This window comes from Salmo trutta, chromosome 26 (assembly GCF_901001165.1).
Source record: "Salmo trutta chromosome 26, fSalTru1.1, whole genome shotgun sequence".
Lineage (NCBI taxonomy): Eukaryota > Metazoa > Chordata > Actinopteri > Salmoniformes > Salmonidae > Salmo > Salmo trutta.
Genome location: NC_042982.1, coordinates 24,042,570 through 24,068,003, shown reverse-complemented (window position 1 = coordinate 24,068,003; position 25,434 = coordinate 24,042,570). Strand labels below are relative to the sequence as shown.

Genomic DNA, 25,434 nt, shown 5'->3' with positions numbered 1-25,434 from the left:
CATAAATTCTTAGAATGTTTGGGAATTACGAATACTAAGGTATTTGTCAAAATTCTATAGCAATATAGAGTGGGAAAGCGGCCGTGCGTTTGGACAATTAATAGACACTGCAGTAAATAAATAAATCTGTCTCGTCCAGGACCAGAGTCTACTTAGACTTGTACACCATAGCCAATCAGAGCTACAGTATAGGCCTTTATGCAAACAAGCCTGCCATCATTCCCTTTGAACTGGACTGTGTGTTTACAGGCAGTTGTAACAGCGCGACTTTAGATCATTAGAACGAATTCGCCAAAAAATACACCGGAATGGATTTTTGCAAATATGTCAATACCACTTGGGAGTCCTCTTACATTTGGGAACTTTACAGTGCTATTGATTAAACCACCATGAAAAGGTAGGCTCTCCTTCAGTTATGCACATCAACAACAAAAAGATCAACAACTAATGCTAGCCAGAGAAAGATGAGCTAACATCTAACAAAGGAACATTAGATAAACACTAACTTGTTCAAATAACTAGTCGTCAAAATTGCACTGATAAACGATGGGGAATTGTAGCCTACTATTCCTTTGCCACTTGCATGCCTACAATGCATGCTTATCCCAACCATGAACCAAAGCTAACTGGTTAAAGTTAGCTAGCTTGCTACTTCCTGACACAAATGAGAGAACACCTTACTCTGACCATTTTACTCACCCTAGCAGAGCTGGTTAGGCTGTTTACATGTTGTTATCTAAAGTGTTCGTGACTAACTATTACTTTCTTTGCCTACATTTACTGACACAAGTCATATTCAGCGGATGTTGCACATTCATAAATTCATCAGTTATTCTGTGTTCTGGCACATTCAGAAGAGAGTGATCTGAAATTGGAGTAGATAGCTAGAGTGAATTTGCAAATGCAAGAGATAAGCTAAATGTTAAAGTTCTTGCTAGCCAACCAAATTACACCAGCATCTCTAGCTGTGTAGAGCCACCCAAAAACAATGAGCAGAAAAAGTCAGTCACTCCTCCAATGACATGACATCCTCCTAGCAGCTAGCTAGCGATTTAACTAACATTAGGATCTGAGTTTTTAGCTTGCTACATAAATAGATACGCTAGCCTATTAGCCACGTTATGACTGACTAGTGATCATTGCCCTTGCTAGTTTGATTGTATTGTCATATCCAGCCTTAGCTACATTCAACCATTTTTGTCCAAAATATTGAGCCATTGAAACTGAAACAGTGCATCCCAAACGGAGGCAGCAAACAATGTACCAGGCCAACTGTGATTTACAACCTGATAGCAATATTTTTTGGACTACCAAGAAACATATTGGTGAATTATATTAATAATGCATTGACCGGCATCAATCTATTCTGCCAACAATGCCTTAGTGTACGTCATGGAATGTTGAGGCAAATATAATTTATTTTTAAAACCTCTTAAGTTGTCTTGTAGCATAAACTGGGAATTAGATATTTAATATTGATATTACGATTGTTTGTTTGTTTCATATCTGGAAAGTAGTTAAAACGCTGTCAGTTCCACTTTAATGTGTGACCAAAATGTAAATGTGCTGTAAGGATGTGGCTTGAATCCCAAAGCAGGCGTGTTACTTATGTGCATGTGCTAGCAACACACCAAGAAGTTAGAGCCAGTGAGAGCCATTTCTAAGTTCTTGGAAATAATAAGATGGTGTAACTTGTTATTACAAAAGCTGTGTGTGTTGCCTTGTATAAAAGCTTCTACAAAAGAGAAGATAACATAAATTTAGCTGCCCAATATGTCTTACCTGCTTGGTCATGCAGCTCTTGTCGGTGCTGGCCCTCCCTGAGGGCTTTCTTCTTGCTTCTGGTTCTGTGGCCCTGCGAAGCGTATGAGGAGTCAGCCGGGAAAGGAGGAGATTGTCCTGACAGAAAATAACAGTGATGTCATCATCAAGAAGACATTCAGAGGGAATAAAAGATAGAGCCATCTCATAATAGATCGGATTTTCATGTACAAATACTTTGTCTTAAGTAACATAATAACATTGAAAAATTCATGATAATTATGCAGTTATGGATTAGCCTGGTAGCAGATCTGTCTGTGCTTTAGCCAACTCCTCTTGTCCTTTCGTTGTCATGCCAAACACGGACTGTATGTATGGCAACAAATGACAAAGAACGTGGCTAAAGCACATACAGTTCTGTGACCAGGCTGGTCATTTTCAAGAGGCTAGCTACACATATTTTTTTTATTTCACCTTTATTTAACCAGGTAAGCTAGTTACCAACAAGTTCTCATTTAAAACTGCGACCTGGCCAAGATAAAGCAAAGCAACAGAAACAACAACACAGAGTTACACATGGAATAAACAAGTGTACAGTCAATAACACAATAGAAAAAAAAGAGTCTATATACAGTGTGTGCAAATGGCATGAGGAGGTATGGCAATAAATAGGCCATAGTAGCAAAGTAATTATAATTTAGCAGATTAACACTGGAGTGATAGATGAGCAGATGATGGTGCGTAAGTAGTGATACTGGTGTGCAAAAGACCAGCAAAGTAAATAAAAACAATATGGGGATGAGGTAGGTAGACTGGGTGGGCTATTTACAGATGGACTATGTACAGCTGCAGCGATCGGTTAGCTGCTCAGATAGCTGATGTTTAAAGTTAGTTAAGGAAATGTAAGTCTCCAGCTTCAGCTATTTTTGCAATTCGTTCCAGTCACTGGCAGCAGAGAACTGGAAGGAAAGGCGGCCAAAGGAAGTGTTGGCTTTGGGGATGACCAGTGAGATATACCTGCTGGAGCGCGTGCTACGGGTGGGTGTTGTTATCGTGACCAGTGAGCTGAGATAAGGCGGAGCTTCACCTAGCATAGACTTATAGATGACCTGGAGCCAGTGGGTCTGGCGACGAATATGTAGCGAGGGCCAGCCGACTAGAGCATACAGGTCGCAGTGGTGGGTGGTATAAGGGGCTTTGGTAACAAAACGGATGGCACTGTGATAGACTGCATCCAATTTGCTGAGTAGAGTATTGGAAGCTATTTTGTAGGTGACATTGCCGAAGTCGAGGATCGGTAGGATAGTCAGTTTTACTAGGGTAAGTTTGGCAGCGTGAGTGAAGGAGGCTTTGTTGCGAAATAGAAAGCCAATTCTAGATTTGATTTTGGATTGGAGATGTTTGATATGAGTCTGGAAGGAGAGTTTACAGTCTAGCCAGACATCTAGGTATTTGTAGTTGTCCACGTATTCTAGGTCAGAACCATCCAGAGTAGTGATGCTAGTTGGGCGGGCTGTTGCGGGCAGCGAACGGTTGAAAAGCATGCATTTGGTTTTGCTAGCGTTTAAGAGCAGTTGGAGGCCACAGGAGTGTTGTATGGCATTGAAGCTCGTTTGAAGGTTAGTTAAAACCTCTACGGACTAGGGGGCAGTATTGAGAATTTTGGAAAAAATATGTGCCCATTTTTAACTGCCTCCTACACCAACTCAGAAGCTAGAATATGCATATTATTGTTCAGGTTTGGATAGAAAACACCCTAAAGTTTCTAAAACTGTTTGAATGGTGTCTGTGAGTATAACAGAACTCCTATGGCAGGCAAAAACCTGAAGGTTTCATGCAGGAAGTACCCTGTCTGACAAGGTGTTGTTGTTCTTGCTTCTGTTTATTGAAGAGTCAGGATCTTAGCTGTAACGTGACAATTCCTAGGGCTCCAATAGGCTCTCAGAACCCGGGAAAAACCTGAACGATGACGAGGCAGCCTCAGGCTGAAACACAGAATCGCCTTTTCCAAGTGGCCCATCAGAGGACAATGGAATTAGGCGCGTGCCCGATTCGACCCTGTGCAGTATTTTCCTTCGGCTGTTTAGCTAATTGCAGATTCCCGGTCGGAATATTATCGCTTTTTTACGAGAATAATGGCATAAAAATTGATTTTAAACAGCGGTTGACACGCTTCGAAGTACGGTAATGGAATATTTAGACATTTTTTGTCACGTTCTGCGCCATGCGCACGACAGTGATTTACCATTCTGATAGTGTCTAGAACGCACAAACAAAACGTCGCTGATGGAACATAACGATGGATTATTTGGGACCAAACCTACATTTGTTATTGAAGTAGAAGTCCTGGGAGTACATTCTGATGAAGAACAGGAAAGGTAAGACCATTATAGGAAATGTGATTTTGGTGAAGGCTAAACTGGGTGGGTGTCTAAATAGCTAGCCCGTGATGGCTGGGCTATGTACTTAGAATATTGCAAAATGTGCTTCACCCGAAAAGCTATTTTAAAATCGGACATATCGAGTGCATAGAGGAGTAATGTATCTATAATTCTTAAAATAATTGTTATGCTTTTTGTGAACGTTTATCGTGAGTAATTTAGTAAATTGTTAGTAAATTCCCCGGAAGTTTGCGGGGGGTATGCTTTTTCTGAACGTCACATGCTAATGTAAAAAGCTGGTTTTTGATATAAATATGAACTTGATTGAACAGACATGCATGTATTGTATAACATAATGTCCTAGGTGCGTCATCTGATGAAGATCATCAAAGGTTAGTGCTGCATTTAGCTGTGGTTTGGGTTTTTGTGACATTATATGCTAGCTTGAAAAATGGGTGTCTGATTATTTCTGGCTGGGTACTCTGCTGACATAATCTAATGTTTTGCTTTCGTTGTAAAGCCTTTTTGAAATCGGACAGTGTGGTTAGATTAACGAGAGTCTTGTCTTTAAAATGCTGTAAAATAGTCATATGTTTGAGAAATTGAAGTAATAGCATTTCAAACGTTTTAAAAATCGCGCCACAGGATTCAACTGGCTGTTACGTAGGTGGGACGAATTCGTCCCGCCGGTCCCATAGAGGTTAACACAGTGTCCAAAGAAGGGCCAGATGTATACAGAATGGTGTCGTCTGCGTAGAGGTGGATCAGGGAATCATAATATAAATAATTATCCTATAACAGATTATCCTATATTAATAATTATCCTAGAACTATGACAGAGGAACAGGTGTGTAAAGACAGGGGGACAGGTGTGTACAACTAACCTCCTCTGCCACTTCTCTCTGAAGTAAAGCTCTCCCCTGTGAAGGGGTCTCCCCATTGGCTGGTGTGGTATGGCCCGCTGACGTCATAGGCGTCTATATTGGCAAACAGGTTGGGGTTGGAATGGGAGACCTGGGAACTGGACTCGTAGTTGCCCCGCAGGTCAAAGTGCTGCAGCGGGGGGCTGTCGTTGGGGTTGGGGGGGCGTGTCTCCTCTTGGGGGGAGGGGGGAAGCGTGGCTGTGGACTGTAGGCTGGAGGTGGTGTCCTGGGCCAGCTTCTCTCTTTTGAAGGGGGGAAGGCTGGGTAAAACCTGCCTGGAGCCATCCATCAGGTAAGTCCTTGCTGGCAGCGGGGGACACCTGTCCTCCTCATCGGAGCTACTGGGAGAGGGAGGAAGAGGAAACATGATTAGTACATGGGGGAAAGCGAGAAAAGACCCCAGGTTTAACAACTAAGAGGACCTGACACATTGAGTGAAAAACACTGCCACTATAAATCTAAGGGGTCTATCTTACACAATACTTGTACTTCATCAAGAAAACTCTTCGAGGCACATTAACAGCCATATCCAGAGACCGTAACAGTAGTTGACAGTGTTACATTTGAAAAGAGGAACCAGCAGCAATGGGTTACAAAACGGAAGACTTCAAATGATGTATGTTGCCGTGACAACATCAGCGGACGACAGAGCAGATTTAACAGAGAACATGTTATAGAAAAAGGAAAGGGCTAATCAACACTGTCAGATGATGGCTAATGTCATTACAAAAAAAGACAAGTCAGAACAGCTAGGTCCCTCCAGTTATGGCCACAATCTCATCTGTCACAATCAGTTAGAGGAAACTGTACACTCCCCCTGATGCAGCCACACTAAGAGTCTCTCCTGAGCCTCCAGACAAGAATGTTTATGACTCCAACTTTAACCGTAGTAAACTTCACTAGGGTTTATAATCTGGTTTGAACTGGAGGTCAGGTTCCGGCCCTAATGTCATGAACTCTTGCTATGTAGTTCAGGTAAACTATCAGGTCAAAGAGAGTGCAAGACATACATTCAATCTAAACACAGCCCTCATATGAGGGCGTCAGAGAATTGATAAAAAGGACACATCAGGAAAAATCACAATGTGTTATGGAGAAAGTGTGCAATATGTGGCAACTTCAGCACTACTAGTTCTCTTTCCCTGTACTGCCATTTCCCTCCTGAACACCGGGAGGGAAATGCTAACAAGCTATCCCATGGGAGGGTGTCTACAGGGGATATAGCGCTGGGTGTTACCTGTTCCTCCCCTCATCCTGATCTCTCTTGGTGTAACCACGTCCTTTATTAGCAGGCAGTGGTAGAGACAGAACGTCCTCCCAGTTGAGTGGTGCAGGCTTAAATGGAGGACACACTGACCTCTGCTTCACCAGCTTGGCTACAGTACAGAGAGAAAGCAGACAACCCACACACTTAGTTAAATCAAGCTGAAGAGAACATTGGTCAATAATATATATATATATACACACACACACACACACGAAGTCGGAAGTTTACATACACTTATGTTGGAGTCATTAAAACTAATTTTTCAACCACTCCACAAATTTCTTGTTAACCTGTTGGGGCTAGGGGGCAGTATTTGCACAGCCGGATAAAAAACGCACCCGATTTAATCTGGTTACTACTCTTGCCCAGAAACGAGAATATGCATATAATTAGTAGATTTGGATAGAAAACACTAACGTTTCTAAAACTGTTTGAATGGTGTCTGTGGGTATAACAGAACTCATATGGCAGGCCAAAACCTGAGAAGATTCCATACAGGAAGTGCCCTGTCTGACAATTTGTTCTACTTCTAGGGCATCTCTATCAAAAATACAGCATCTCTGCTGTAACGTGACATTTTCTAAGGCTTCCATTGGCTCTCAGAAGGCGCCAGAAAGTGGAATGACGTCTCTGCAGTCTCTGGGTGAAAAAAAGCAGGAGTTTTTGTGAGTGGTCAGGCTGCGAACACTGACACTGCAGCGCGCGTCCACGAGAGGACTCCATGATTTTCTTTCAGTCTATGAATGAATATAACGTCGCCCGGATGGAATATTATCACCATTTTATGAGAAAAATCACATAAAAATTGATTTTAAACAGCGTTTGACATGCTTCGAAGTACGGTAATGGAATATTTTGAATTTTTTTGTCACGAAATGCGCCCACGCATCACCCTTCGGATAGGGACCTCAACGCACGAACAAAACGGAGCTATTTCAATATAACTATGGATTATTTCGAACCAAAACAACATTTGTTGTTGAAGAAGAAGTCCTGGGAGTGCATTCTGACGAAGAACAGCAAAGGTAATCCAATTTTTCTTATAGTAAATCTGAGTTTGGTGAGGGCCAAACTTGGTGGGTGTCAAATTAGCTAGCCGTGATATCTACTCAGAATATTGCAAAATGTGCTTTCGCCGAAAAGCTATTTTAAAATCTGACACCGCGATTGCATAAAGGAATTCTGTATCTATAATTCTTAAAATAATGGTTATGTATTTTGTGAACATTAATCGTGAGTAATTAAGTAAAGTCACCGGAAGTTTGCGGTGGGTATGCTAGTTCTGAACATCACATGCTAATGTAAAAAGCTAGTTTTTGATATAAATATGAACTTGATTGAACAAAACATGCATGTATTGTATAACATAATGTCCTAGGAGTGTCATCTGATGAAGATCAAAGGTTAGTGCTGCATTAAGCTGTGGTTTTGGTTTTTGTAACATATATGCATGCTTTGAAAATGGCTGTGTGATTATTTTTGGCAGGGTACTCTCCTGACATAATCTAATGTTTTGCTTTCGCTGTAAAGCCTTTTTGAGATCAGACAGTGTGGTTAGATTACCCTCTCTAGGGTAGGGGGCAGTATTTGCATGGCCGGATAAAAAAAAACGTACCCGATTTAATCTGGTTATTACTACTGCCCAGAAACTAGAATATGCATATAATTATTGGCTTTGGATAGAAAACACCCTAAAGTTTCTAAAACTGTTTGAATGGTGTCTGTGAGTATAACAGAACTCATATGGCAGGCAAAAACCTGAGAAGATTCCTTACAGGAAGTGCCCTCTCTGACAAGATCTTGTTCTTCTTGTCTCTGTTTATTGAAGACTGAGGATCTTTGCTGTAACGTGACACTTCCTACGGCTCCCATAGGCTCTCAGAGCCCGGGAAAAAGCTGAATGATATCGAGGCAGCCCCTGGCTGAAACACATTTGCGCTTTTGGCAAGTGGCCGATCAGAAGACAATGGGCTTAGGCGCGTGCACGAGACGACCCCATGCTTTATTTTCTTTCGTCTTTTTACCTAAACGCAGATTCCTGGTCGGAATATTATCGCTTTTTTACGAGAAAAATGGCATAAAATTTTATTTTAAACAGCGGTTGACATGCTTCGAAGTACGGTAATGGAATATTTAGAATTTGTTTTGTCACGAAATGCGTCGTGCTCGTCACCCATCTTTACCCTTTCGGATAGTGTCTTGAACGCATGAACAAAACGCCGCTGTTTGGATATAACTATGGATTATTTGGGACCAAACCAACATTTGTTATTGAAGTAGAAGCCCTGGGAGTGCATTCTGACGAAGAACACCAAAGGTAATCAAACTTTTCTAATAGTAAATCGGAGTTTGGTGAAGGCTAAACTTGCTGGGTGTCTAAATAGCTAGCCCTGTGATGCCGGGCTATCTACTTAGAATATTGCAAAATGTGCTTTCACCGAAAAGCTATTTTAAAATTGGACATATCGAGTGCATAGAGGAGTTCTGTATCTATAATTCTTAAAATAATTGTTATGCTTTTTGTGAACGTTTATCGTGAGTAATTTAGTACATTTTTAGTAAATTCACCGGAAGTTTGCGGGGGGTATGCTAGTTCTGAACGTCACATGCTAATGTAAAAAGCTGGTTTTTTTATATAAATATGAACTTGATTGAACAAAACATGCATGTATTGTATAACATAATGTCCTAGGGTTGTCATCTGATGAAGATCATCAAAGGTTAGTGCTGCATTTAGCTGTCTTCTGGGTTTTTGTGACATTATATGCTAGCTTGAAAAATGGGTGTCTGATTATTTCTGGCTGGGTAATCTGCTGACATAATCTAATGTTTTGCTTTCGTTGTAAAGCCTTTTTGAAATCGGACAGTGTGGTTAGATTAACGAGAGTCTTGTCTTTAAAATGCTGTAAAATAGTCATATGTTTGAGAAATTGAAGTAATAGCATTTCTAAGGTATTTGAATAACGCGCCACTGGATTCCACTGGCTGTTACGTAGGTGGGACGATTTCGTCCCGCCGACCCTCGAGAGATTAACAAACTATAGTTTTGGCAAGTCGGTTAGGACATCTACTTTGTGCATGACACAATTAATTTTTCCAACAATTGTTTACAGACAGATTATTTCACTTATAATTCACTGTATCACAATTCCAGTGGGTCAGAAGTTTACATACACTAAGTTGACTGTGCCTTTAAACAGCTTGGAAAATTCCAGGAGATGATGTCAAGACTTTAGAAGCTTCTGATTGGCCAATTGAGATAATTTGAGTCAATTGGAGGTGTACCTGTGGATGTATTTCAAGGCCTACCTTCAAACTCAGGGCCTCTTTGCTTGACATCATGGGAAAATCAAAAGAAATCAGCCAAGACCTCAGGAAAAAAATAAAAATAAATGGTAGACCTCCACACATCTGGCTCATCCTTGGGAGCAATTTCCAAACGCCTGAAGGTACAACGTTCATCTGTACAAACAATATTACGCAAGTATAAACACTATGGGACCACGCAGCTGTCAAACCGCTGAGGAAGGAGATGCGTTTGGTCTCCTAGAGATGAACGTACTTTGATGCGAAAAGTGTGAATCAATCCCAGGACAACAGCAAAGGACCTTGTGAAGATGCTGGAGGAAACAAGTATTTATATCCACAGTAAAACGAGTCCTATATCGACATAACCCGAAAGACCGCCATAAAAAAGCCAGACTACAGTTTACAACTGCACATGGGGCCAAAGATCGTACTTTTTGGAGAAATGTCCTCTGGTCTGATGAAAAAAAAAATAGAACTGTTTTGCCATAATGACCATTGTTATGTTTGGAGGAAAAAGGGGGAGGATTGCAAGCCAAAGAACACCATCCCAACCGTGAAGCACGGGGGTGGCAGCATCATGTTGTGGGGGTGCTTTGCTGCAGGAGGGACTGCTGCACTTCACAAAATAGATGGCATCATGAGGGAGGTAAATTATGTGGATATATATTGAAGCAAAATCTCAAGACATCAGTCAGAAAGTTAATCTTGGTTGCAAATGAACAATGACCCCAAGCACACTTCCAAAGTTGTGGCAAAATGGCTTAAGGACAACAAAGTCAAGGTATTGGAGTGGCCATCACAAAGCCCTGACCTCAATCATATAGAACATTTGTGGGCAGGACTGAAAAAGCGTGAGCGAGCAAGGAGGCCTACAAACCTGACTCAGTTACACTAGCTCTGTCAGAAGGAATGGGCCAAAATTCACCCAACTTATTCTGGGAAGCTTGTGGAAGGCTACCCAAAATGTTTGACCCAAGTTAAACAATTTAAAGGCAATGCTACCAAATACTAATTCAGTTTATGTAAACTTCTGACCCACTGGGAATGTGATGAAAGAAATACAAGCTGAAATAAATCATTCTCTCTACTATAATTCTGACATTTCACATTCTTAAAATAAAGTGCTGATCCTAACTCACCTAAAACAGGTAATTTTACTAGGATTAAATGTCAGGAATTGTGAAAAACTGAGTTTAAATGTATTTGGATAAGGTGTATGTAAACTTCCGACTTCAACTGTATATACACATACAACCGTTCAAAAGTTTGGGTCACTTAGAAATGTCCTTGTTTTTGAAAGAAAAGCAAATTTTTTGTCCATTAAAATAACATCAAATTGATCAGAAATACAGTGTTGACATTGTTAATGTTGTAAATGACTATTGTAGCTGGAAAGCCTGCCTAGAAGGCCAGCATCCTGGAGTCGTCTCTTCACTGTTGACGTTGAGACTGGTGTGCTGGGGGTACTATTTAATGACGCTACCAGTTGAGGACTTGTGAGGCGTCGGTTTCTCAAAACTAGACACTCTAATGTACATGTCCTCTTTCGCACCCGGGCCTCCCACTCCTCTTTCTATTCTGGTTAGAGCCAGTTTGCGCTGTTCTGGGAAGGGAGTCGTACACAAGACTGTACAAGATCTTCAATTTCTCGGACAGAATAGCCTTCATTTCTTAGAACAAGAAAAGACTAACGAGTTTCAGAAGAAAGGTCTTTGTTTCTGGCCATTTTTTGCCTGTAATCGAACCCACAATTGCTGATGCTCCAGATACTCAACTAGTCTAAAGGCCAGTTTTACTGCTTCTTTAATCAGAACAACAGTTTTCAGCTGTGCTGACATAATTGCAAAAGGGTTTTCTAATGATCAATTAGTCTTTTAAAATGATAAACTTGGATTAGCTAACACAACGTGCCATTGGAACACAGGAGTGATGGTTGCTGATAATGGGCCTCTGTTCGCCTATGTAGATATTCCATTAGAAATCATCCGTTTCCAGCTACAATAGTCATTTACAACATTAACAATGTCTACACTGTATTTCTGATCAATTTGATGTTATTTTAAAATGGACAAAAAATATTAAAAAATTAAAAAATAAATCGGTGCTTTTCTTTCAAAAACAAGAACATTTCTAAGTGACCCCACACTTTTGAATGGTAGTGTACACACACTACTTTTTGGTTACTACATAATTCCATATGTGTTATTTCATAGTTTATTTCATACAATGTAGAATAGTTAATGAGGGTGTTTGTGTGTAGACATAAAATCTATGAAATAACACACACACACACACACACACACCCTTTTTTGGTTACTACATCATTCAATGTGTTATTTCATAGTTTTGATGTCTACACAAACCCTCATCAACTATGTAACAAAGTTAGCTACAGTACCAATCAAAAGTTTGGACACACCCACTCAAGGGTTTTTCTTTATTTTGACTATTTTCTACATCGTAGAATAATAGTGAAGACAACAAAACTATGAAATAACACATCATGTAGTAACCAAAAAAGTGTTAGACAAATCAAAATATATTTTAGAGTCTTCAAAGTAGCCACCACTCTTGGCATTCTCTCAACCAGCTTCATGAGGTAGTCACCTGGAATACATTTCAATTATCAGGTGTGCCTTGTTATACATTTATTTGTGAAATATATATTTCCTTCTTAATGTGTTTAAGCCAATCAATTGTGTTGTGACAAGGTGGAGGGGGGGCAAAGAGAAACGACAGTATGCAAATATGCAAAGAGAAACGACAGTTCATCATTACTTTCAGGTCAGTCAATCGAGAAGATTTCCAGTCTCAAAAACCATCAAGTGCTATGATGAAACTGGCTCTCATGAGGACCACCACAGGAAAGGAAGACCCAGAGTTACCTCTGCTGTGGAGGATAAGTTCATTAGAGTTACCAGCCTCAGAAATCGCAGCCCAAATAAATGTTTCAAAGTTCAAATAACAGACACACCTCAACATCAACTGTTCAGAGGAGACACAGAGTAGGTGAACGGATGATCTCCGCATGTGCGGTTCCCACCGTGAAGCATGGAGGAGGTGGTGTGATGGTGCTTTGCTGGTGACACTGTCAGTGATTTATTTAGAATTCAAGGCACACTTAACCAGCATGGCTGCCATAGCATTCTGCAGCGATACGCCATCCTATCTGGTTTGCGCTTAGTGGGACTATCATATGTTTTTCAACAGGACAATGACCTAGAAGGGGAGTGATGGAGTGCTGCATCAGATGACCTGGCCTCAACAATCACCCGACCACAACCCATTTTTTTATTGAACCTTTAACTACGCAAGTCTGTTAAGAACAAATTCTTATTTACATTGACGGCCTATACCGGTAAAATCCGGACGACATTGGGCCAATTGTGCGCCGCCCTATGGAAATCCAATCATGGCCGGTTGTGATAAAGCCTGGAATCGAACCAGGGTGTCTGCAGTGACACCTCTAGCACTGAGATGCAGTGCCTTAGACCGCTGCGTCACTCGGGAGCCCAGTACAATTGAGATGGTTTGGGATGAGTTGGGGCCACAGAGTGAAGAAAAAGCAGCCAACAAGTGCTCAGCATATGTGGGAACTCCTTCAAGACTGTTGGAAAAGCATTCCAGGTGAAGCTGGTTGAGAGAATGCCAAGAGTGTGCAAAGCTGTCATCAAGGCAAGGCATTTGAAGACTTAAATATTTTGATTTGTTTAACACTTGTTTGGTTACTACATGATTCCATATGTATTATTTCATAGTTTTGATGTCTTCACTATTACTCTACAATGTAGAAACAGTAAAAATAAAGAAAAACCCTGGAATAAGTAGGTGTGTCCAAACTTTTGACTGGTACTGTATATCCTCACCACTTAACATTCCATGAGCCCTTAACTACAGTACATGAGAAGTGTAATAGGTGCCTGTACCATTGCTTATCTTGGCGTATTCTACAGACTGTCCAGACTGGATGGTCCACTGGTCCAGGTCTTGCACCAGACTGAAGAGGCCCGAGTTGGAGAGGACGGGGGTACTAGCATAGGAGTCAGGGCCCTGGGTGCAGGGGGTGTTGGAGCCCTGGGTGCAGGGGGTGTTGGAGTATGTGTTGTAGTAGGCTAAACCCTGCAAGTCCTCAGCAGCAGCTGTATTGATGGTGCTGTAGATTGGACTGTCAGTGGACACTGAGCTGTATTTCTCAGACTGGCTCAGGTAATTGGAGATGGCAACTGCAGAGAGAAATAGAAAGTCATTAAAACATTTAAAAAGTCAAAACGCATTTCCTTGAATGAACCACTTGATCTTCCCTCTGCAATTTCCTGGTCAATCACAAAAGCTCAAATAGGTTCCATCATTTGAGCAGTAAAGGCAGCGTATTACTATTCATTTTGCTTCTATTCAAACTACTGCATTTTATCCCATCCCAAGTTGCAAGATATGACTGTGGGCTCTCACCATTGTAGTATCTGTCTGTAGAGTCCAGTTTGCCAGAGCAACAGTTGACTGAGTCTTTTCCATTCTGGGCAACGTTCCCCATGTTAGAGCCCAGCATCCCTGGTCTACTGTAGACAGATGGAGAAAACTAAAGGTCAGATATTACTGTAAGTCTGTGCTGTTTGTAATTAAAAAATGAGTCCACTCATGTTTACATTGATTCTCTGAGTAAAACCAAGATCTCTACCTTCCGTTGCTGAGACCAGATCCTTCACTGTGAGCAAATCCAACTGCAGGAAAAAACAACAAAAGCAATGGCTGCAATTAAAATCTCTCTTTTTTATGCAGTGGCTTTCATCTAGTGCTGTTTGCCAAACAAATTCAGATAATATGCCGTATGCTTAAGGGCACAAAACAGTGTGTTCCACTTGTGATTCAGGCATGCCATTTTTTTGTTGTCATTTCATTAAGGCCATGCTTCGGAGTCTGACCTAGATATGCTTTTTAGTGTTTCACAGCAACACTACGATTCAGAACCGACAGATTTCAACAAGTCACAGTTTAAGACACTCAGATACCCAGACTTGGCAACTGTGATGGTGACAGGATTGGAACAGATTAGTATTGTAATGCTAATGGTATTGTTTGTATGCTATGTGAATACAGTGTCGGGTTGAGGATGTTACAGTATACCTGCAGGTGTGTAGGCGAATGAGGTGGTGTAGTGTCCCAGCTCCTTCTTCCTGCGGTGGCGACAGTACAGCCAACCACTGAAGCCCATGAGCGCCAGCCACGGAGCCACACCCAACCCAGCGATGAACGCTGGTTGGCAGACCACACCCGTGATCTGCTCTGATAGACTGAGGCTGCTGTCTTTCTGCAGAGGGTCTAAATGCATGCCCAGTGACAGGGCTGAAAGATAGAGAGTCCAGGTTATCAGTCTGGCAAAGTAATTTCCAATATGGCTTCCTGTATAAATAGACAACTAACTAACCCCATTGGTTTTCTAGCTAAAGGGTTGAAATACAGTATACCAGTAACAAACAATTCAGAAATCTCAAGCCTCGTCTTTAGTCATCTCCCATTACTGACTGAGGACCAAGTTGACAGGCTGTTAATGTTGCATCTAAGGAAGGGTCTATTCTAGTGGTAAAGCTGACTCACTGAGGACCAGGTCTATAGGTGGGCTGTGTTCACCAACTCCCAAGATGGTGACTGCAGCCACCATCACATTGTACTGGAGGTCTGGTTGCAGCCCAGTCAGTAGGATGGACAATACTGCTCCACCCACTGTTCTGTTGATATGGCTCTCTGTCTTCATCTCAGAGTCACTTCCCAGGCACCAGACCTGACAGACAAACAAGCGTGATACTAAGTGGTGGAGGGACAGAAATGACCTACAACATTTAAAAACACTAGAAGCATCAAGTCGATCATGTTGCCAAGAGGACAACTGAACCAGAAGTGGAGATATTTTGTTGTTGTAAGCCAGCTCGACATGGGGATACGATAGGCTTTAAAACGCCTTTCCAGAAAAGTCTGAGAATTTTTTGGGGGGGGACTACAAATCAAAATTTAGAGGAGATCCAATCAACAAGATGAGGACAAGTGATTTAAATCTGAGGACTAAATTAGTTAAATTGTGTTTTTGTATTCTACAGAAGTGTTGCTGTTAACAGATACTAAGCAGGGAGCAATTTGCAATGTTTAATTAAAACCACTAGCACAGCATGATTTGGCAACATGGATAAAACCGACTGCTTAAAATCAGCACATTGCTGATTCAAACAAATATTTTATTTTTGTCTTTCCCACGAACAGCTGTAGTGACAAATTAACTGCCCACTTTTCACTATATTAACATCAGACAGTAGTCTAGAGTAGCACTTTCCTCCAGCCAGGTACAGCTTCAACAGTCTCCATGCTGTAATCTCACCTTGTACTCCAGGACTGTACCACTCTGAACGTCAGAGGAGGGAGGCTCCCAGGAGACACGGATGCTGGAGCTGTTGCTGAGCTGGACCACTGATACAGCCTGCGGGGGAGCACTCAACACTGGAAGGATGTGAATATGGAAAACTGTTAGTTAACAAGACCCAGAGGATCAAGAAGAGACTTTGGTCAATAAAATTGATTTTCCTATACGCATGTGCTGTGGTGTTCTAGAGTAGCATATAACAACATTGATTAGTCATTTTAGAAGCAAAAAAAATACTTTACTAAATTCGAAGGAAAATGGATTCTTACTGCCCTTGCAGCGACAATAAAGAAGTCTGTAAGCATAGTACAATACTTCAGAGAGGGACGCTCCTGCATCCCGCTGTGTGTCTTACCCTCCTCGGGGGTGCGTAGCAGCACCAGGGGGCTGTCCAGTCCCTGCAGCTCGTTGAAGTAGGGAAGGACCTTCACCTCATACTCTGTGTCCGTGCGCAGGTCTGATAGGACAGTGCTAAGCTCAGGCCCCGCCTTCACGTCCTGGACCAACCAGACGCTGCCAATGGAGCGGTACAGCAGCCTGTAGCCCTGCACATACTGAGACTGATGCGCCACCTGACCAATGACAGAACACAGGAGGAGGGACATAGGTGGGTATTGATCTATTCCGAGATATTGTAAAGTATGTAGCACAGTATAAAGTAGCATATTGTTTCTCCAGATTAGAATAATCAGTTTTACTCACAGTCCAGGAGACCTGGGCACTGGTGGGTGATAGGACCACAGGCTTCTGCAGGTAGACAGACACCTCCCCTAGTTCTCTCTGCACCTGTCTGTGGTCCACCCCCTGCTCTGTAGGACTCCCATCTACAACAACACAGAGAGAACTGCACTCAGAAGAGCCTGACATCATACCACATTGCATTGAGAACAGCCTGATGTCATACCACACTGCACTCAAAACAGCCTAACATCACGTAACACTTTACTACGAAACAGTTCAAGTGATTGAGTGATTATGCACATTATATGCTGTTCTGTGCCCATACTGACCCTGTGTCCTGATGGGTTCAGAGATGGGGCTGGGGTCACTCAGACCGTAGGAGTTGACCGCTCGGACGATGAACAGGTAGACAGTGTTTGGGTACAGGCCAATGACCGTGTGCTTCTCCTGTCTCACGTAGTCAGCTACTGTCTGCCACACACTGCCAACGGATTGGCTGGAAAAGAACATTTATCAATTACAGGTTGAATACTGGTAGGATTGTCTGGCCTTGTCCTTATCCTGATATGAGGACTCGGCTAGCCGAACGAGTGGGCTAACATACTCCCTTAAAAGACCTTGAAAAACGACAAAAAAGTGACAATAGTACTGTTTGCCAATTTTGAGACGCCATAGCCAGTATACACTTCCTCAAAATAGTCCGAATTAATCTACGATAACGCAAGAAATCTGTCATTCATTTTCAAGGGGTGTAGACTTTGGCTCCAAATTTCAGCTAGCCGAAAGAAAAATAATGTGTTCAAACAGACGAAAAAAAACTCTTACCGAAGTCCAAAACGAACAAACTCTTCCGAATTCTGACCTGCTCCTTAACTAGGTGTCATAGAAGACCTGTGTGGCAATCTGCCCCTCTACTGTACTCCAACCCCCTTCAAGCATCTTTCTCCTCCCCCCTCTCCACTCTTCTTCCATTAAGCCCTGTTCACCAGTCCTAGGAGGGTTAGCGGAGGGATAATAGGATATGTTTCCATCCAGCAGCTAGCTCTATTTAAAGACTGTGCTCTGTTAGATGAAGTTTGAGGAAAGCAGCTAACAGCTACCCATGGGAATGACTTCTCTCAAACTGTGCTGTCAGTCTCAGTGCCAATCAACAGGCAGCCTGTTAGCCTGTCTGTGTCTGGCTCTGCCTGACCTGAGCCTCTGACCTCTCTGCCTGTGATGAGAGCTCTCTGGCTGGTCTGCCCTTCCATAGCCCCAGGTCAGTGCCGTCCAGGACCATGGGGAAAATGCTGCTTTTCCCCCCTTTATGCAACTGATTCTATGATTCTCTGCTCCAGAACGCGTTATGCTTTTATTAAATCTGCCACGGCTCGGTTTCCCTTCATGTCGTTATTTCCTCTCCCTGTAGCACATGTATGAATGGTTTAGTTAAACCAAATGGACATTTTCTGTATGTGAATACAATACACATCAAGAACACAACTGATACAGCAACAGACCTAGAAAGCATTGAAATATAAATCCTCTATTTATATGGTGCCCTGCAGAGCCATGTATTAAGAGAGGTTGGGCAATGCGGTTTGCAAATATATGGCTCTGGTACCCAGTCCTTGCATGTCATACAGTACCTAAAGGCCTCGATGATGTAGGAGGTCACAGCGGCCCCACCCTCGTGGGGGTTGGACTGCCAGGTGAGGGTGACTGTGCCCTTGGTCACCTCCGTCACCACAGGCTTCTGGGGCGGCCCTGGCAGCTGGATGGACTCTGACACCCGGGGAACTGATGACCCAGGGGCTCCATCCTCTGGGACACAAACAGGGATCCAGCATGAGATAACATGAGACAGTGGTGGGGTGTGATAATGGTACCGGGATATAGTGGTGTGTGGTAGTGTACCGGGATATAGTATGAGTTTGACTGTTTATTTTTCAAGTCTGTTGATATTCACACACAGTAGTGGTGAATACTGTAGCTAAAGCAGGAAAGTAGGTTTCCATAAGATGTAATGTATAATTTGAAACCAGTGGTGTTTGGTTTTGTGAGGCGCTGAGAGAATTGTGTGTGTGTGTGTGTGTGTGTGTGTGTGTGTGTGTGTGTTTACCTCTCATGGTGAGTGTCCCACTCCAGCTTGACTCGCCCGTGGCGCTGGACACCACACAAGTGTACATTCCCGAATCCGTATCCTAGCAACAGATGTGCATTTTAGCTCCCTTACACGAGGAGAGGGGACCCAAAACATTGGAACCATGGTCCTTTAGATACTGTGTTTGCTAATCCAAGTGGAGCCAATCCCAGGGGATCTCCTCTTTTTACTTATTAATAGCTTTTTTGTTCACTGCTTTGCTGCCTGAGACTCACTTTTAGAAGTTTAACGGTAAAAGCTTTTATGACATGCCACTTTGCCACAAAGCAGACATCACTCAGCCACAGCAGCACTAGGAGTCCTGAGTGAACAGTAGTCTACATGGGCTTCATCTCCCCATGTACATGGTCTAGCTCACAGGTGTAAAACTCATTCCACAGAGGTCCGAGTGACTTCAGGTTATCGCTCCTTCCTTGTACTTGATTCATGAATTAAGCTCAATTATAAGTAAGGAACTCCCCTCACCTTGTTGTCTAGAACTTAATTGAAAGGAAAAACATAAAACCAGCAGACACTAGGTCCTCCATGGAATGAGTTTGACACCTCTGGTCTACCTGCTCTCCTTTTCCACAGTACTGTATACATGGCCACATGCTTCACTGGCCTAATGGTGTTACCAACACTGTGCTGACAGAGTGCCAGTCTACTGTAACCAACATAAATTCATGTTAGATTTCACCTCTGGTTGGTGGACTGGTAGTATGTGGACAGATGAACTGTGTGAGAGTTTAACCACTGCTGAAATATTGAAGACTAGGAGGTGCATCGCTAGGCTAAATATTTTTAGTCCCTCTTTCTCCCTCTAGAACTAGTCCTCTCCCTCCCTCTTGATGCCAAGCTAATGCATCTTTTCTGTTCCATTGAGCGCAGTGGCATGGCATATTTCCCCCGCCTCATTGATGCATTGGACTTTGTGGTAATGCTCCAAGTTTGCTGAGCACAAATGCTGAGCATGACACAGTGATGAGAGAGAGAGTTGTGCCAGAGATGTAATTAAAGGCTTTGAGATCGTTAATCATGCGTGGCCACAGTCAATTATAACAAACGATGCTGCACTCCCCGCTCTGCACGCCCACCTCCAGTGAGGCCACAGCACAAAAGGGCCACTGACTGGTCTTTCATCAAAGCATAACACATTTACAAACAAGTCCCTTCATTAACATTACACACTGCATAGGCACGTAATCACACCGGGGAGGTCTGTTTGAAATTCAGTTTCACCTAGAATTTTTTTGAAATGCAGAGGTACTTTTAATGGAGGAGAACATAAAAACGATGGTTGGTTGCCCTCTGGCATTGGGGAAAGTAAAAATGTATAGATGATGGATGGCATTTCTGTCCAGCCGCACAATACTCATTTATTCATGAGGATCAAAAGACAAATCCGATCCCAGCCATATTTTTATTCCATGACATCGTACAAGTACCTCAACATTAGTGATCTGCAGTGTCCCGTTCTCCATCAGGTTCATGCGGGGGTCGTCCTCCATAATCCTCTTCCCGTCCTTTTCCCACCCGATCCTTAGTGAGGGTCCACCAATCGCATGACAGTGAAACTGGGCAACGGACCCCAGAGCCAACGTCTGATTGGCTGGGCCTTGGCGGATTATTGGTGGAACATGGTGTGAAGGACCTATGGGGGAGAGGGAATAACCGACAGGACATTGTCAGTGGGTCCTGTCACACACACTGTAATGTCCACTCTATTTGACTGTGGTTATGTAGAGCTGTCAGAGCCTATCTGCCAATCCATACATGCTATAATACCAATGTATTTGTACTGGGCTCTCTCCTCCCAGTACCATATTCCTTCTTCATCCCAAAGTAACCCCCTCAATCCCCCAAACTCACCCCCTTCCACCTCCAGCAGGGCTTTGGTCAGGACACTTCCTGCTACACTGATGGCCTGGCAGATATAATACCCAGAATCCTCTGGGTGCACGTCGGTGATGGACAGCTCTCCACTCATGGACACAGAGTAGCGGCCAGACTGGGAGAAGTGCTGGCCAGGAAACAGCAGCATCTACACACACACAGCGAGAAAGAAACACTTGCATCTTAGATAGTGATGAATCAGAGATGTACTTTATGCATGCATTATACAGAATAGCAGGAGATGACTTGGGACTTTTGTTTTGGTCTGTTGGCTTGATGTGAGGTGACAGACGCTTTACACACAGCCAGAGTGATGAGAGAGGGAGATGGGCATGAATAGGGGGAAGGGACATCCTTCCATCCATCTCTCCATCCATCTAATTGCTGTAAGAGGCATAGACTGAGTGGAGGACCAGGGTTATAAACCCACAAGATAATCCCAAAAGTACAGCAAACTGCTTCACAAGCAGGGGACTGACCAGGCACCACAACTATCACAGACTGGACCACAATGAAACGTATTCAGAAAGCCTCAGGCCAACTTCCCCTGCATGGCAGACCTGAGGGTTAACTCCTCTACCACAACCATCTAGTCAAATCAAATCTAATTGTATTTGTCACATGAGCTGAATACAACAGGTGTAGACCTTACCGTGAAACACTTACTTACATCTTTATTGTTCTCCCGCTGTTATCAGAATGTATTTCTATTAAGTTATAATGACAGAAGGTGTTAAACGTAGTGTTTCTGTGCCTATTTTCCAGGGAAGCAGCTCTTCTCCCACCTGATGTAGCTCATCCGAGTCACCCCCCTCCTCTACCATTCCTCCTTCATCGGTCTGCAGGCAACAGCGACTTCCTCGCCAACGCATTCCCCATCACTCTTTCCAACACGTATCAGTCTTTGCATTTCACAGCCAAATGCAAATGAGCTCCCTCCCTCATTTCACCTCGGCCAACGTCTCTTCAAGAGCCCGGGCAATCATGAAAATAAGTGCGAAAGCGCTGTTAAATCTAACGATTCCCGGGTTTGTTTTCAAGCTGAGAGAAATCAAATGAGTCACCACCTAACAAACATGGTGAGAAAACGATTTATCTGCTGCTGATCAAAATAACGGACTGTTGAGCACAAATAAGGCTAAAACACCACAAAATCCTACAGGTCCCGTGTGGCTCAGTTGGTAGAGCACGGTGCTTGCAATGCCAGGGTTGTGGCTTCGTTTCCCATGGGGGAACAGTACAGGAAAAAGGTTAAAAAAAATGTATCCACTCACTACTGTAAGTCGCTCTGGATAAGAAAGTGTCTGCTAAATGACTAAAATGTACATGTACTTCAAATGTGACAAAAACATCACTACTTTGTTGATCAGTTTAAAAGTGACATGTTGTAGTGTGTACAGTTGGAATTTTCTTTAATTCTTTTAAACTCTTTACAAGGTATTAGTCTTTCATTTTTTTAGGGGGTAGTCTTTATTGGTCTCTCTCTGTTTGTCAGGAAGTGACACTGTTACCTGGCTTCCTTCTTTCTTCCAGAAGATGGCAGGTGAGGGGTTTCCTCTGGTGCCACAGCGGAAGGTGACACTGCGCCCCTGAGCTGAGATCTGGTCCCGGGGTTTAATGGCGATCTGTGGGGGCACTGGAGAGGAGAAACACTCTTTTAGGAGATTCAGGTTTTAGCATTTAAATTCACCATTTTATCCTGCCTCCCCTGCATAATCAATACCTACTCTGTAATGCCAGAACAGTATTGATTAAACATTTAGCACTACCCTTTTACGCCATGATTTGACTGCTGTCACATTTAACCCTCATGGTTTCCCTTTCTGATTAATCTGCCCTCTCATTTTCACATTATCCAGTGAAAACATTGATGCATATATTTTATACTGAGACGAGCCATCATCTAATTCCAATCAAACTATTGTGATGGTATTTGTGGGTTTACTTTGGAGTGATATCAGTGGAAATGAGCTGGCAGTCAGGTTGTGTGTTGTGGCCACAGCTTGCTTCTGATCCCACCACATCCTGTCTTCCTATAGACATTGACTGAACAACGACAGCACTGACTTCCCTTCCATAGACTCTGAGCTCTCCTGCTGTTTAATCTCCTCAGCAGGCTTTTTTCTTCTCACACACACACACACACACACACACACGCACACACACGCACACACACGCACACACACGCACACACGATCAGGCTAAATCCTCAAGCGAACAGAGTCATCTGTGTCGTGTCTTGATTTTCTCACTGAGGGAGAACACAGCAGATCTTCCCACGTCAGAGATGGAGCACACACACACACAGCCAGAAAGTGACTGACTTCACTACACTAACACCAGCCAGCAGGGGGATGTAACAGGGAACCGTGCAGAGAAACTAACAGTCATGTGGTTTATGTTCACTTCAAATAGTCATCAGAGTGGACATGTAACAGAACTGCCTCTACCTTTTGATATTTAGATTTGTTTTTCACAATGTAAAAAAACAAAACATCAAATTAATAGTGGTATTTTCATTGGAATAATTACCCATTTTGAAATCATGGGTTTCTATGGTAACAAACAGAACAGTATGTCAGTGAATGTGTGAACTTTATGTCCTCATATATCAATGTAACCGATGTGAAATGGCTAGTTAGTTAGCGGTGGTGCGCGCTAATAGCGTTTCAATCGGTGACGTCACTCGCTCTGAGACCTGAAGTAGGGTTTCCCCTTGCGTTGCAAGGGCCGCGGCTTTTGTGGCGTGATGGGTAACAATGCTTCGTGGGTGTCAGTTGTTGATGTGTGCAAGGGTCCCTGGTTCGAGCCCGGGTTGGGGCGAAGAGAGGGACGGAACCTACACGGTTACATCAACACACTTCTTTAATAAGAGTAAAAACAGCAGATGTGTGTGTTTGATAGCAATCCTTAATCTGGTACACATTAAGTCACTGTGTCAGAGTACAGGCTTACTTACTGCACTGCCTGAGTGCTGCAACGGGCCAGTAGTAAGTCATGTTACAGGCTCTTTTAAACCATTAGGTGCTGATGATACTGCATGCGTTAAATATTGCAACCCTGCCACACTAGCTTTAAAAATACATTTGAAAAAAAAAAAACATCTACAAAATCAGAATGGTGACTTACAGAATGGGCCGACATGGATGGAGGTACAGTGAGAAACATCATGTGGGGGATAAAATTAAACTGGATGAGATTTCATCAGGACTGACAAAAGCAAATGGAGGATAAAGTCAACCCCGCTGCCCACTCAGCCAACACAAACAAACACACACACACACACACACACACACACACACACACACACACACACACACACACACACACACACACACACACACACACACACACACACACACACACACACACACACACACACACACACACACACACGTCTTATTAATAGTGGTCCTGCTCTCTGGCACACCATCTCCCAAACAGCTGTCATAGGGAGTAATCCATACGATTTAGCATAAGCTTCTTTCAGTGGAGTTGAAGAGAAGAGAGCACAGCACAGATGCATGCGGAGTTCTGACAACTCCGCATGACCACTGTCAAATTAAGTGGACATACAGTGCCTTGCAAAGGTATTTACCCCCCTTGGCGTTTTTCCTATTTTGTTGCATTACAACCTGTAATTTAAATAGATTTTTATTTGGATTTCATGTAAATGGACATACACAAAATAGTCAAAATTGGTGACGTGAAAAAAATTACTTGTTTCAAAAAATTCTACATTTAAATGTAAAAAAAAAAAAAAAGTGGTGCGTGTATATGTATTCACCCTCTTTGCTATGAAGCCCCTAAATAAGATCTGGTGCAACCAATTACCTTCAGAAGTCACATAATTAGTTAAATAAAGTCCACCTGTGTGCACTCTCTATATCTCTATATCTATATCCATCCATCCATCCATCCATCCATCCATCTGTTCTGATAGCCCCCAGAGTCTGTAACACCATTAACCTGTTAGGGCTAGGGGGCAGTATTTACACGGCCGGATAAAAAAACGTACCCGATTTAATCTGGTTACTACTCCTGCCCAGTAACTAGAATATGCATATAATTATTGGCTTTGGATAGAAAACACCCTAAAGTATCTAAAACTGTTTGAATGGTGTCTGTGAGTATAACAGAACTCATATGGCAGGCAAAAACCTGAGAAGATTCCATGCAGGAAGTGGCCTGTCTGACAAGTTGTTGTTCTTCTTGCCTCTGTTTATTGAAGACTGAGGATCTTTGCTGTAACGTGACACTTCCTACGGCTCCCATAGGCTCTCAGAGCCCGCGAAAAAGCTGAACAATATCGAGGCAGCCCCAGGCTGAAACACATTATCGCTTTTGACAAGTGGCCGATCAGAGGACAATGGGCTTAGGTGCGTGCACGAGTCGACCCCATGCTTTATTTTCTTTCGTCTGTTTACCTAATTGCAGATTCCCGGTCGGAATATTATCACTTTTTTACGAGAAAAATGGCATAAAAATGTATTTTAAACAGCGGTTGACATGCTTCGAAGTACGGTAATGGAATATTTAGAAAAAATTTTGTCACGAAATGCGCCGTGCTCGTAACCCTTATTTACCATTCGGATAGTGTCTTGAACGCACGAACAAAACGCCGCTGTTTGAACATAACTATGGATTATTTGGGACCAAACCAACATTTGTTATTGAAGTAGAAGTCC

At 42.8% G+C, this 25,434-nt stretch overlaps 1 protein-coding gene across 4 annotated transcripts in view; it reads right to left on the bottom strand.

The window, feature by feature from the left end:
* LOC115163469 (roundabout homolog 2) overlaps positions 1 to 25,434 on the bottom strand; it is an 82,619-nt gene that overhangs the window by 2,055 nt on the left and 55,130 nt on the right. For 3 of the 4 annotated variants that reach the window (XM_029715360.1, XM_029715362.1, XM_029715363.1), the window contains exons 7-23: positions 22,258 to 22,382; positions 20,723 to 20,894; positions 20,299 to 20,504; positions 18,830 to 18,911; positions 18,357 to 18,531; positions 17,058 to 17,224; positions 16,750 to 16,871; positions 16,403 to 16,619; positions 16,006 to 16,124; positions 15,234 to 15,417; positions 14,763 to 14,981; positions 14,317 to 14,359; positions 14,091 to 14,197; positions 13,568 to 13,864; positions 6,303 to 6,441; positions 5,027 to 5,406; positions 1,783 to 1,899 (exon numbers count right to left, since the gene is read on the bottom strand). In XM_029715360.1, the coding sequence (XP_029571220.1) occupies positions 1,783 to 1,899; positions 5,027 to 5,406; positions 6,303 to 6,441; positions 13,568 to 13,864; positions 14,091 to 14,197; positions 14,317 to 14,359; positions 14,763 to 14,981; positions 15,234 to 15,417; positions 16,006 to 16,124; positions 16,403 to 16,619; positions 16,750 to 16,871; positions 17,058 to 17,224; positions 18,357 to 18,531; positions 18,830 to 18,911; positions 20,299 to 20,504; positions 20,723 to 20,894; positions 22,258 to 22,382 (2,871 nt within the window). The remainder of the gene's footprint in view (positions 1 to 1,782; positions 1,900 to 5,026; positions 5,407 to 6,302; positions 6,442 to 13,567; positions 13,865 to 14,090; positions 14,198 to 14,316; positions 14,360 to 14,762; positions 14,982 to 15,233; positions 15,418 to 16,005; positions 16,125 to 16,402; positions 16,620 to 16,749; positions 16,872 to 17,057; positions 17,225 to 18,356; positions 18,532 to 18,829; positions 18,912 to 20,298; positions 20,505 to 20,722; positions 20,895 to 22,257; positions 22,383 to 25,434) is intronic. The other variant, XM_029715361.1, reaches the window with a different exon arrangement.